The sequence below is a fragment of the Pectinophora gossypiella genome, chromosome 15 (genome assembly GCF_024362695.1).
Source record: "Pectinophora gossypiella chromosome 15, ilPecGoss1.1, whole genome shotgun sequence".
NCBI classification, from domain to species: Eukaryota; Metazoa; Arthropoda; class Insecta; order Lepidoptera; family Gelechiidae; genus Pectinophora; species Pectinophora gossypiella.
Window position 1 is genome coordinate 10,223,231 of NC_065418.1, and position 13,534 is coordinate 10,236,764.

Sequence of the window (13,534 nt, forward strand, 5' to 3'; positions counted from 1 at the left end):
TACATGGTACGGAAATGGTTTTATATTTCATCGTCTCGCAATATACGTATGTCTATATTTAATCGATAAATTGTCTTCCTGCCGAGGCTTACCTATAACAATAAGTCACATCATAATGGTTATTTATTTCAAATAGTACTCACAATTTTTGCCCGTTATTTGTCACAGTGATGGTTTAATTCTAGATACGTCCTTAATAGTTTTTTCTCGCATTAATCTATATCACTAGTAAATACATTATATTTATGCATTGTTGGTCATGAAATCGATCGACCTAAAAATAACGATCTGATAACGCATAAATAATACAATAACTCCATTTATGATGGTTTGCAAGATCGCATGTGTAATAACTCGACACTTCGCGTCAAGAAGGTTCATGTGAAAGTTGATTCACAAGTTGTTTGTCAATAAAACACGGGAAAGAATTGAATAATCTTTGCAATAAAATTTGAATAAATTGAATAAAAAAAATATTATGAAACAGTAGGGTCCCGTAAGTGCTGCAAAGATTTTGCCGAAGTGGTTTTACAGTTAGTAAGATAGAATTTAATATAATTTGACAGTCAAAAACTGGTAACTCTGCAAGCCAATTTTTAAATAAATAATTTCGAATTTTGAATTACCTACATGTGAAGGATTGGTTTCAGGCGCCTCTTCTCTCAGTGGATTGCAAGAGCAACCCGCCCACATATAGTTTTGTGCAAGGATGGCAATTGTTGGCATTAGCTGTCAGTCTGTTTGTACCGAGGAATAACAGGCTGCTGTGGTACTTGAAGCTCCATCTTAGCAGGCATTCGGATTCCAAGTGAGTACTTATAAAATGGGTTAAAATATGGTGTTTTTTAGGGATTCTAAAAAGAAATCAGAAATCATTTATTCGCTTAGGATAGGTAGGTACAGAGTCACAATATGGTATAAAGCAGTGTTACAGCATCTCTATCCTGCTAATTATTATTAGCATGCAAATGTCAAAAATTCAAAAATTCTCTAATACTATAAAAACTATTAGTAATAAGCCATTCGCGTAATTTAAAAAGTCATAACTTTAGTGGGTCCGTTTTTAAATTTATCAGGTAACTTATTGTATACTTTTATGCATATGTTATGAGGACTTTCTAAACAAAGTGTAGTTTTTGGACAGTAGTCCCTTGCTAGTTCGTGTGGTAGCCGTCTCCTTCTAGGATTAATATCAGCTGCTGTCTTAAACAAATGTCCATGTTTTTTAACAAAGAAACACTGGTGTGCTGTAAACCATAGATACAACTATATCCCAATTGGGATAGTCAGAGATACATCCATTGCAAAGTGAACTAAGTACACACCTCACCGAGCTTTCTGTTAGACCAACGTGATAGGTGGTGAGCCGAATCGCCGTCTATAAAGGTCGAGCCAACTATGTTTGTGAAAACTGCACTTAAGATAAACACGAACATATTGAAATGTTCTGTTAAGTATGCCGTAAACCATAGATTTAGGAACATCTCAACATAAGCTCACAACTACATCCCAATCGAGGTACTCAGAGGTACATCCATCCCAAAGTGAACTATGTACCCAAACCTCACCGAGCTTTCTGTTAGACCAACGTGATAGGTGGTGAGACATAGGTCACCGTCTATAAGGTAGAGCCAACTGTGTTAGTGAAAACTGCACTTAGAATAAACACGAATAGGAACCCACATGATAGGTCAAACATGAGGGGAGACCTGTGCTCTGCAGTTGGATGCATATAGGCTGCTTATGTCTAGGTAAAATAAATACAAGACCAATACAAATAATCAATTACAGAACGGAATGCGGCAAGTACGCCGCGTACTGCGCACGTGCGTTGGAGCGTACCATCCGCAATGGCGGGCGGGAAGACAAGCCGTCGAGGATGGAAGTGCTGTCCATCCTGCTCAAGAACCCATACCACCACTGCCTGCCACACGCTATACCTGTGCACATGCTCAATAATACTTACCAGGTAAATATATTTCACTCAGTGTTCTGCTCTTCTTCTTTTTCAAAAGAACGGCCTCCGTGGTCCAGTGGTTGAGCGTGGGGCTCGCGCTCCGGAGGCCCCAGGTTCGAAATCCGGCGGGGACATCATAAAAATTACTGTTTGAGTCCTAGTTTGGCTACGACATTGCAGACTGATCACCCGATTGTCGGAAAGTAAGATGATCCGTGCTTCGGAAGGCATGTTAACCCGTTGGTCCTGGTCGTTATATGATGCCTTTGGCGGCTCAATAGTAACCCTGACAGCAGGGTCGACGAGTTGGTCATTCACCTCACAACCCACATGATAGAAGAAGAAGAAAAGAAAAAAGTACCTATTTAACGTCGCGGACCATTCAGTGTTGAATATTTCGGACGTCAGTGGTAGCCGCCACCTTATTCCCGATCTTATGCTGGATGTTACGAGCGACTGGTTATATTTAGTTCATAGAATATAAGCCATATCATATTCTTTGTAATTTTAAATGCCAATGTGGTGGGCCACTTGCCAATTTGTGTTTTCGCAAATTATCCAGGGTGCATGCATGAACGAAACAATTTCGCATGGACAGGAGGAGGACCCGGTGGTGTAATGGGTTCAAGTGCCGTCCGAGTCTGTTTTTTTCCGATTTAAATTTTCTCCACCAACCGCAGTGGAGCAGCGTGGTGGAGTATGCTCCATACCCCGTCCGGTTGATTGAGGGCAGGCCTGTGCCCAGCAGTGAGACGTGTATAGGCTGTTTATGTTTATGTATGAGTTTCCCTAAGCACGGGTAAGTGATGTTTATGTATGAGTTTTCCTAAGTACGGGTAAGTGCTATAAAAACAAAAATTATCATAAAAATACTCATGTAACACCCTATACACTCATCAGGTGATAAGTTTCGACGGGTCGACTACTGTGGAGGAGTTCCTATCGACCCTCAGTACGGAGCTCGGGTGCCGGGAGACGGCGCATTCGGGCTTCGCTCTGTTCAGTGACGATCCCATCGAGAAGGACTTGGAACATCACATCAAGCCGGATAAAAAGGTACAGTCAATGCATGTTATAAAGAATAATACTACGTACTGAACGCACACACTCCGTCCCGCCCCAAGTTAGGTTTATTTCACCCCCTATGGGTCTCACATTAGTCTAACTGGCAGTAACCCGCGGGGGTGTGACAGACATGTCACACGGAAATAACGAGATTTTTGTATAGTGTTCGGGGTGTGGTTAGGGCTAGAACTGTTGTTACTGTTCATTTATTACGTAAGACAAATTTAATCCCAGTCTTATCCCTCCCTCTTACGCCCTCCCTTTGCGTAAGAAAAAAAAAATTTGCTTACTTTTGTTAACTTGTGCAAAAACAATCTAGATCTTCTCTTCAAAACTTATGAACACATTTCCTTTATTTTTATTCTAGAATTCGCACAACATATTTTTACACTCTTTGGAATATTCTCGAAATAAAATTCCATGCACACGTCATAATTATATTAAGATATCAAAATTAGTTTCTCGTTGCATTGAGTTTGATTTTTGACTTGTTTTCAGCTTTGCGACGTAATATCTAAATGGGAGACGGCGCTAAGAGAGAAGGGTTCCGGAAAGTTCGAGAACTCCCGAGTAATTCGACTGACATACAGGAATAGATTGTACTTTAAGAACTCCATCAGAACGGAAACGGATAAGGAAAGACTGCTGCTGTGCTATCAAGTTAATCAGCAAGGTAAATGATATTAAAGTTTTTAACACATAACCTTTTCAAAGGGAAAGACATCAGTCATGGTCGCAATCCTTATCAAAGAGGTAAGCATAAAGATGTTTTGATAGATAATTTCACGTAATTGGCTAGTCATGGTCTGTGAAGTTGCAGGTTTAAAACCCAGCAGGGGCCTAAAACAATTATTTTTGTGAAGGAAAACATCCAGTTTTCACGAGGTCTGCTTTCAAAACTGGAAGATTTGACAGGTCCGGTTTTTTACACAAGCGACTGTCTGTCTGACCTTCCAACCCGAAGGGTATCAGCCCAATATAGGTTAGGTCACACACCTTCGAAACGTATTTCTTGGCTATGTGGGTATTCTCACGATGTTTCTTTTCATCATCTTTAACAATGTTAATCCTGATCAAAGTTTTTAAAATAAATATTATTTTTCCACAGTGGTAGCGGGTCGTTTCCCAGTGACCAGAGAGCTTGCAGCGGAGCTAGGAGCGCTGATGGCCCAACTGGACATGGGCGATTACTCGACCACCAACACGCAACATAACCAGCCTCTGGCACATAGGTTCTACCCGTATCGATACAGAGCTGGCTTAAGTAATGATGAGTTACGGTGAGTGCTTTTCGATGCAGTGTACATAGGCGGATAACGCGCAATTGGGAAGTTTCCTAGGTCAAAGATAAATTATGAAATTCTGATCACTAAATAAAGACAGATCTAAAGCTGACAAAAACCATTTTTCTATTTAACTTATTTATGAATTTTAATAAAGAAAAATGTAAAAATAATTGCGACATTTGTCACGTTTTACTATGACGTCACAAGTTTCATACAAGTTCCCTAGCAATTTCGTGGTTTGACGTTTAGTAAAAGTAACTGGTTTGACTAGTTGGAAACTACTCTATTTCAGTAATAATGTTGCTGATTCCAGCACACACCTAATTTTATTTTAAGTTATACCTGTTATATTCTTATCCGATAAATAGGAAAGGGACGGGTAATTGACAAGATAAAATTTCATTTTTTAAGAGCTTAATTAGTGTGACAGATAAACAACAATTCATTTTCTTGATGTCTCTTTCACTCTCGACAGTTTACTATCTGTCGTATTGTTATTGTATCAAAGTAATTGAAAGCCCTATAGTAAGCATACACGAAATTAGGGCTACAATTTTGTAAAACAAGTCCAGACTCTAGGCAAAAGTCCAAAAACCTCAAAAAGTAGAGTAGTAATAGATTTAAGTAGATTTCAAAAATCTAAGTTCAGACGAAGGCTTAAAAACTAGTCTTGCTTGTACTAAGAGGGTATTTGACTGGGTCAAAGATAAATTATAAAATGCTAATCTAGAAATAGAAGACGTGTGACATAGTCAAAAATCAATTTCATTTATTTTTAACTTATTTGCGAAAATGAATTATGCATTAAGTAACAATAGCATATTTTACGTATAACTAATATAATGCGATTCAATTTTAATTTATCACTACAGGGACGTGGAAGAGAAACTCCGGTCAAAATGGATAGCGCTGAAGGGCCGGAGTACGGCGGACTGCGTGAGAATCTACCTCAACTGCACCAGGAAGTGGCCTTTCTTCGGTGCTACGCTGTTCCAAGCTAGGGTACGTTCAATACCAACATTTGGTTGGGACTATTCCTGCATATACTTTACTTATATATGCTCGCACGAAACGCATTTGTCAGGTAATACGCCCAAGGAACTGACCGGCGACCTGATGATATACCATATCCTGGAAGACTTAATTACTGTGAGTTTTTTTCATTTTGTAATACTTTTCTTAATGATTATTGACAGATAAAGCAACCAGACCTATCGATGGTGTGGCTGGCGGTGTCTGAGGATGGTGTGACCGTACTGGAACTGGCGTCGATGTCGGTCATCGGTCGCTACGCGCTCAATTCCATCGGACTCTTTGGAGGGTTACAGGTGAGATCGGATACTTATTTAAAGGTTTATATTAAAAGATTAATGACTATTTAGAAGACAGATATTCTTGGGAATAACTGCCTGGGAACTAATATTAGGCAGTCAAATTACTAAAATTTTATTCAATATTTTTTAAGAAGGTCCCTACTCCGAGGTTTTTCATGCAGCTTTTTCTTGGCTATACAGTTTGTGAGAAGCTGCAGTAGTTTTAGGCGCATGAGACGTTCGACAAGAAATGCATTTATGTAAAAAAAAACGATTCAAAGTGTAACTATGTTACCTAATGAATAATATTTTTGAGTTTGAGTATTGATGATTATTTCTTTGTTTGGGGTTGTAAAGTCGATGACCATCTTCAGCAACCCTTGCATCTTTACTATATCGCCAAAGGAAATTTACATTGAATTGATGGTCTTAAAGTAGAAATATTTTAGTAATCGACCAAATTCTACAGAGAATATGTTGAGTCGATCAACTAACTCAGAATCAGCACTAAGAATTGAACAGAGTTTTAGTAGAACACTATTTAAGAATTGAAGTTGTAATATCCTATACAAACTGAAGACAGTCTCATGAGGTGATTTTTGAAAATCGAACTCAGGAACATCAAATTGTGAGCCGGACGCTAAAAGCCAAAATGTATATACCGAATGTTATTTTTGTTCCCAGGATGATTTGATGATGCTCATCGATGCTGAAGATGCGACCAGTCCTGTTCATAAGATGCTGATTAGTCTCAATAAGCCCAAGGTAAGCTAACACACCATATCATTTCTATTCCATAACATAGCAATTCCAGTGACTTATAAGCCCATGACATGACATAAAACTCCTTACGGTCGTTCGTACTTTAGATGCATAACATTACATAAGCTCTCGACTATATCACAATTGGGCTAGTTAGAGGTACATTCATCGCAAGATGAACTAAGTACCCACACCCCACTGAGGTTTCTGGTAAACCAACGTGATAGGTAGTGAGCATTCTTGTGAATAAAATAGGCATCTCGCTTATATGCAACATTACCCGTCCCTTTCTTTTTCAGCGGATAAGAAAATGACAAGTAGAACTTAAAATAAAATTAGATGGTGTGAACAGGAATCAGCACCAATTTTACAGATATTTATATATATTTTATTTAATACATTTTTTTATTCACAGATGGCAGAGCTTACCCACTTAATAGCGGACTACAAAAACGCGATCTTACGCCCTGGAGGCACGGGGACGCCCCAGATGAACTCACTCACGCGCAATGGCAGCCACAGATCCATCCGGAAACCCACCTCCACCCTGCCCCACTCTAGCCCTTCCACTCTGCCACACACGCACCACCTTAGCCAATCCCACCACACACACCACACTACAGGACACAACACTCTAAATTCCCACGCCACAACCATGACCCTAGGTTCAGACAGAAATGCAACTCTCACACTTAGCTCACACACTTCCACATTCAACCAACAGGGGGAAGCTAGAGTTCTCTCCCACGGACAACCAGATATACTCAAATCCACCCCCGATCACCACCGGAGCGAAAAGAAGAGAACCCACACACAAGACAGTGGTGTCGCGTGATCCAGAATGTAAATGAGCTCAGACTCATTAAGCTGTGCAAGGATTGTCTCGAGTGTCAACACGACTGTTCCCAAAAGTAGTGCAATTCAATAGACAGTGTTTTGAAAGTGAAACGTTCAAAATCGGTCGTGTCGTAATGGTCCAAAGTTTCGAAAGTCATACCATTCCACCAAAACGTTTAGCGTGCGAATAACGAAAGTAATTCTAAATATACCTCATATTTTGTAGCGTAACAGTTCAGCATTTTTATATTATTGGCTTTGTAATAATAGGTTAATTACTATTATAATTTAATTTTTAAATGGTCGCTAAATTCAGTGCTTGTAAAATAGTTATAGGATGTATTGAAGGTTCTATGCCAACGCCAATTTTGTATTTTGTTTAGCAATTTATACGTATGTGCAGGGTAAATGCTATGTAGGACGCGCCCTAGTGATAAGGGATAGTTTCACCGGTGAATTTTACTACGAACAATTGTGTAATATTGTTACGAATCTCAAATTGGCCATGCATTCGATTTCAATAGTAATTTTAATAAGTTTTCAAAGAACAAATATTAAGAATAATATTCCCTAAATACATAGGAAAGCCAAATGATGAATCTCGTTCAGGATGACATTTCGAAATATACCCATCTTAACTATCACAGTACCTAATCAATATTACTCAAATAAATTAAAATTAAAAAGAAGTCCTTCGGTTCCTTATCCATCACAAGAAACATCACAATTTGTCCATTTTATACAATTATAAGGAGCATAGGGCCAAAACGGACTGATGTTATCATAAGATCTTCAACGAATCTTTCTAGAACATTCTAGTGTATTCTAGGCGTAGAGGTGATGTACAAGTACCAAAATAGGGCTATGCTGTCTTTGTTACCTGGTCACTATACCAAGAGATTACTAGTTTAGTTGCTATCGTACAATATACGTTTTTTTCTAAGTATTTATCTGAATCGTACTGAATTATTGGTACTACCGAAACTTTTTACTAAGTATAAAAAGGCGGGAACATCATGTTCTTTTTAATTGAAAATAAATTCACTTACATAAAATGTCTACGTGCTTATTAAGTATTCGAAATATGAATCGCGAATATTCGTTTTCGAAAAATAACTAAACAAATCAAAATTCGAAAGAACGTTTTTCCCGCCTTAAAGCTAATGTCTAAAAAGCTACGAATATTGAAAGCTAAATAGAGGTAGTTTTCTAAATGTAGGTAATGTCCATAGTATTCGTTTTAAGTGTAATATTTTGACCAATCGCTTTTAAATGGCCGAGTATAAAAGCAGACTGTCGGAAATGCGAATTTTCACATATTTATGATTGTAGAATGAATATTTAATTAAACAAGCTGGTTTTGAGACGGTAATAAGGACCTAGAATTCATTGGTACAACTGAAAGCCTCAAACTCAAATCATGTGCAATTTTTTATTTTGATAATTTCTTTTTAGTTATACATTATCAATAACAGTGCTGTTTACATAAATATCTATTTTTGACTTGTTCTGAATTTATTTTTATTTATATTATATTTTCGGTAGCGCATAGTTTCATTCGATTTATGAAACTTAAAAATATATCGCACCCCCCGTGGAAAAACGCAGTAAGTGGACTAGCGACATTTTTTTTTTATTGCACCATTCAATTCAGCGTACGTGAATACACCTTCTCACAAATTTTCATTAAGATATCAGTAAAAATGAAGAAATTATTACAAAAACAATGAAATTGTGCAACATTGATAAAAATATTTTTCCCCCATAATAAGAAAGTAAGTATAAATACGTGATTTTTTTTTGGTATTTTCCCATATAGTAAAGTCATAATAACACTTACTTCGATTTTACACGAAAGTTTTTTAGGATGGTCGAGTCGTAAGTAAACGTACTGACATGTTTCACGACATTATACGACACGACAGTGGTTGTACGTCTAGTTACTTCGTTATTCCACGAATGTTTTAGCGTTACTATTTGTTGTAACTCCAGCTACTTGCCTATTCTGCGAATCTTTTAGTGTAACGGTTTGGTGTAAATATAATCACGTAGTTTTTTCCAAGCAAGGTTTGATATTACTATTACGTTATTTCATTTATCTTCATTTTTCGATGATATATTTTACACTACTTATACTCTTCGTAAATATGAATACAACTCTTTTAAAGACAATAATTTGAATCATTTGTCGTGTTATTCTAATTACCTGCAAATATAGACTACTTATTAATGTCCTAAGTAAATATACTTACTTATCACTAGCGTAAATCCCTATGTTTTATTTGGTTACTGTATTTACGCCGTGCCAGCGGCGGCGGGCTGCACACTCAAAGAGAGGTATTAGAAAGATATTAGAGAGGTATTACATCTATCCACCAATTTTTCGTCAATCTCGACTTTTTATTCAACCAAAAATCGACCCTATTATTACTGTACTGTGATCGTTATTTGTAGGGTCGTATGCTGATTGTGGTTTTACCACGGTAAAACCAAGATCACCTATAGACAAAATTATTGCCGACGAAGTTTATAAAAAACGACCTTATTATTATTGCACTGTGATCGTTATTTGTAGAGTGAAAGCTGATTGTCTATTTGTGATCGTAGTTTTACCACGGTATTCCGTCAGTCAGCATACGGCCCTACAAATAACGATCGCATTGTAGTAATAATAAGGTCGATTTTTGTTAGAATAAAAAGTCATGATTGATGAATGTTGGATAGATGTAATAATTATCTCTCTATTTAATTTGTTCATGGTGGCTACTCGAAGCGTGCATATCTTTGTGTGGAAGTAAAAAACCCAAGGATTATACGTATGCTCAACTTGGACAAAATCGAAGATGGTGAGTTATTTACTTATAAATAGACTAGCTAGATTTTAGGTACCTATTACCTTACCTACTTAGTATATTACTATTTATTAGACTATTAATATTATAAATATTTTGTTTTTTAAGGTTTACACAGAAGCAGATCCTACCTACCTACCTACCCTACCTACCTACCTACCTGACGACCTACTTGACGTAAGTTGGTTTGGTTAATGCGTGATGATGATTGCACTGCTCTGTACTAATTATTAAAGTAAACTAAGCATGCCTATGTGCCTATTCGGTGCTTTTAATCTATAAACTAACTACCTATTTAAATTGGGGTGTGCCGTTTTTGTACATTCGCTATCACCTGGCATAGCACCTGGTATATGAATAAAATAAAGATATTTGAACAAAAAACTGTTACGTGATCAACTGTAGTATTTCGGCTTGGTTGTGAATTATCTACCTAGGTATATAAGTTAACTTTTGCAAAAACATCCTTGATTTTGTTGTTATTTGTGCGCTTGAGTTTGATATACATTTTATTATTAACGCATTGGTACTAACCTTCTATTTAATACCTAAATAACGATAAAATATCTAGGTTTGTGTCTAATTTTTAGGGTGATTTGGTAATGGGTCCTTTTTATTGCTTAACGTCTATTATGTACCTACCTACAAACAATGTATTTAAACCATTATGTTACAATTAACAGATTCCACTAATACTGCAACCCAATCCAGTACAACCCAGTGGAAGAATGACCAGAAATGCAAAAATATTTCAAGAAACTATGGGATATCTTCTCGTCGTAGTCAACATGAGACACATTCTCTTGAAGGTTCGTATGTACCTATCCGTATCCTACTAAAGTTCTTCTCTCGTGTGGGTTGAGACAATAATTGACTGACCTCATCAACCCTGGTATCAGGGTTACTACTGAGCCGCTATAGGTCCATGACATGCCTCATGTAACGACGACATACCTGCATACTTAATTAAGCCGCAACCGACTGCCTAACGTGCCCTCCGACGCACAGATCATCTTACTTTTGGGCAAAAAAAATAATATTAGTACCATTTCTGATTTACGACTTGGCCGGGAAGCTAAGCAGCTGAAAACGTTCCATGTTTTGTATGCCGAAATATCCTTTCAGTATTTGTATTCTAGATTGATATAGGTATTTACCTACTAACCTGGAAGCGGCGCGTGGTAAAGTTTCTCTGAAATAGTCAGTGCCTGTGTATTTATGGTATAATTATTCTGTCATTTTCCTCTTATCATAACAACCACAGATATATTTTTGATTTGCTTAATGTAGTTTTTTCTAGAGTTATCTCCTATGCAAACCAACTGGCTTTTATGGGGTTTTAGCCAAGTTGCAAACGATTAAGTACGTAAAACGACAGTGACAGACCTTATGTCAATCACATACATTTTTATCACTGACACTGTCGCTTTTCGGATACGTTGGAAAATTGGCTCATCTCTAAGCTTACTATAATAGGTATTAATGGTTGTTTTTCTTTTTAGTAATTTATTATCATACTTAATAGTTTTTTATATTTTGTCATTTGCAGGTTCTACCGAAAAGCAAAGAGGGGGTGATCGGAAAGGAGCAAAATGTTCAAGAAAACACTTAATGACTAACTGTAATAACTGAAAATGAAGGTTTTTCTAATAAAGGCAAGTGCCATACCGTATTAATATATTTTCTGATTATGCATGTATTAATTAATAAACGTTTTAAAATTAAAAGTTGGATTTTAATTACAAATATAAATAACTCCCTGAAAACTGAAAACCCATGCGGCTCAAACGGCTTTCGGCACAGCTAGTAAATAAATATTTTTTTTTTAATACAAATTAGAATAAACACTTAATTTAACACTGATTTTATTTGTTTCAATATACAGGGTGGCCCAAAAGTTCACGTTCAAAATGAAAAATTTGATGGAGGGGCTCATTAGCTACCAGAAACACCCCCGTGTATGTTCAGCGATTATTTACGGTTTAGGAGATATGACCCATTTTACACCTTTTCCTTGATTTTCTATCTTACTTCAAAAAATCATCATTTTGTCGCTATCCCTTTCTTAATAATTCTAATTTTTTCTTTCTAATTTCTAATTATTTTGCTTCATAACTATGCCTAAGTATGTGTATCGCTAAGTGAAAAAATAAAAACAATCGAATGAAAGATAAAAAAGTCATTGGAAGTTGGAAGTCAAAGTGAGAATTCGCTTAAATTGTTACAGTTGTAAGTCTTCGCCGAAGAATAATAAACACATGAGATTTTCATGAACCCTGAAAGTGTTTTTAAAAACTGCTCCATTTAATAGGCTTTTAGACACATCCAAAAAAGTACCCTTAATAGGGGCATAAAACTAAGTAATTAGCCCTCAAAGATTGCAAGACAGACAGATTTTATTTTAGCATCTTATAGTATGAATCACCAACAGTGTTTGGGGATAACTTTTTCCTTCATTACAATATGAATACCAAAAGTGACTCCAAGTTTTGTCTTCAGACTGTTGCTATGTCTACTCTGTTAGCGATTATGAGCGTGATTTTTTTTATTAAAAATGTGTCTTTGAGCACCTTTAACAACGTTAGAAAGAAGCAGCTACCTACATTGTATGAGAATGTAAATTTTTCCTTCAAATCTGTCTATCTTGCAGTCTTTGAGGTCTAATTATTTAGTTTATTGCTTCTATTAAAGGTACTTTTTTTGATGTGTCTAAAAGGCTATTAAATGGAGCAGTTTTTTAGAGATACCTACTTTCAGCGTCCATGCCAATCTCATGTGTTAATTATTCTTCGGCGAAGTTTTAACAACTGTGACAATTTTGGTCCAATTCTCACTTTGACTTCCAATAACTTTTTTTTTGTCTTTGATTTGACTGTTTTTATTTTTTTACCTAGCGGTATATATCTTTAGACATAGTTGTGAAGTAAAATAAAATAATTATTAAGAACGGGATAGCGACAAAATGATTATTTCTGATGTAAGGTAGAAAATCTAGAAAAAGGTACAAAATAGGTCATATCTCCTAAACTATAAATAATGGCTGAACATACATGGGGGTGTTTCTAGTAGCTAATGAGCCACTCTATCTAATTTTTCATTTTGAACATGAAGTTCTGGGCTACCCTGTATAATGTATGAGCATACATACTTCTACATTCTAGACTAACCCCTGCAACAAACAAGTATTTAAAGATACATACAATTATTTTGAGATATTTCCTTATTAAAAAAGCAATTTCTATAGTTACACTATCAAAGATCATTTACTTTCACGTGGAACAAATAGGTTTCTCAACTTACGCAAAACATGTTGTTAAAATTTTTCGTGTAAGAACGAAGTAACTAATACTTACAACATCAGAGTAAGATGAAATCGGAAGGTGAACAACGTTGTAGGTAAAGTTACAACTGTCAATGTTGTTTGCACTACGTAATAATAAAGCAGTATCTGTACTTACAACG

General features: G+C 36.4%; 1 protein-coding gene and 1 long non-coding RNA gene across 14 annotated transcripts in view; both read left to right on the forward strand.

The window, feature by feature from the left end:
* Positions 1–7,275, forward strand: part of LOC126373273 (uncharacterized protein CG43867) — a 284,764-nt gene extending 277,489 nt beyond the window's left edge. For all 12 annotated transcript variants that reach the window (XM_050019339.1, XM_050019345.1, XM_050019342.1 and 9 more), the window contains 9 exons: positions 651–808; positions 1,792–1,969; positions 2,858–3,013; positions 3,521–3,695; positions 4,131–4,302; positions 5,181–5,310; positions 5,505–5,636; positions 6,306–6,386; positions 6,799–7,275. In XM_050019339.1, coding sequence (XP_049875296.1) covers positions 651–808; positions 1,792–1,969; positions 2,858–3,013; positions 3,521–3,695; positions 4,131–4,302; positions 5,181–5,310; positions 5,505–5,636; positions 6,306–6,386; positions 6,799–7,218 — 1,602 coding nt within the window. In that variant the 3' untranslated portion in view covers positions 7,219–7,275. The remainder of the gene's footprint in view (positions 1–650; positions 809–1,791; positions 1,970–2,857; positions 3,014–3,520; positions 3,696–4,130; positions 4,303–5,180; positions 5,311–5,504; positions 5,637–6,305; positions 6,387–6,798) is intronic.
* Positions 7,276–8,881: 1,606 nt separating this feature from the next.
* On the forward strand, positions 8,882–11,756 carry LOC126373404 (uncharacterized). 2 transcript variants are annotated; one of them, XR_007567305.1, is made up of 4 exons: positions 8,882–8,995; positions 10,181–10,249; positions 10,756–10,881; positions 11,622–11,756. It is a non-coding gene; the product is annotated as an uncharacterized LOC126373404 (long non-coding RNA). The 2 variants fall into 2 exon arrangements; XR_007567306.1 differs by lacking the exon at positions 8,882–8,995 and adding an exon at positions 10,000–10,066.
* Positions 11,757–13,534: the final 1,778 nt, after the last annotated feature.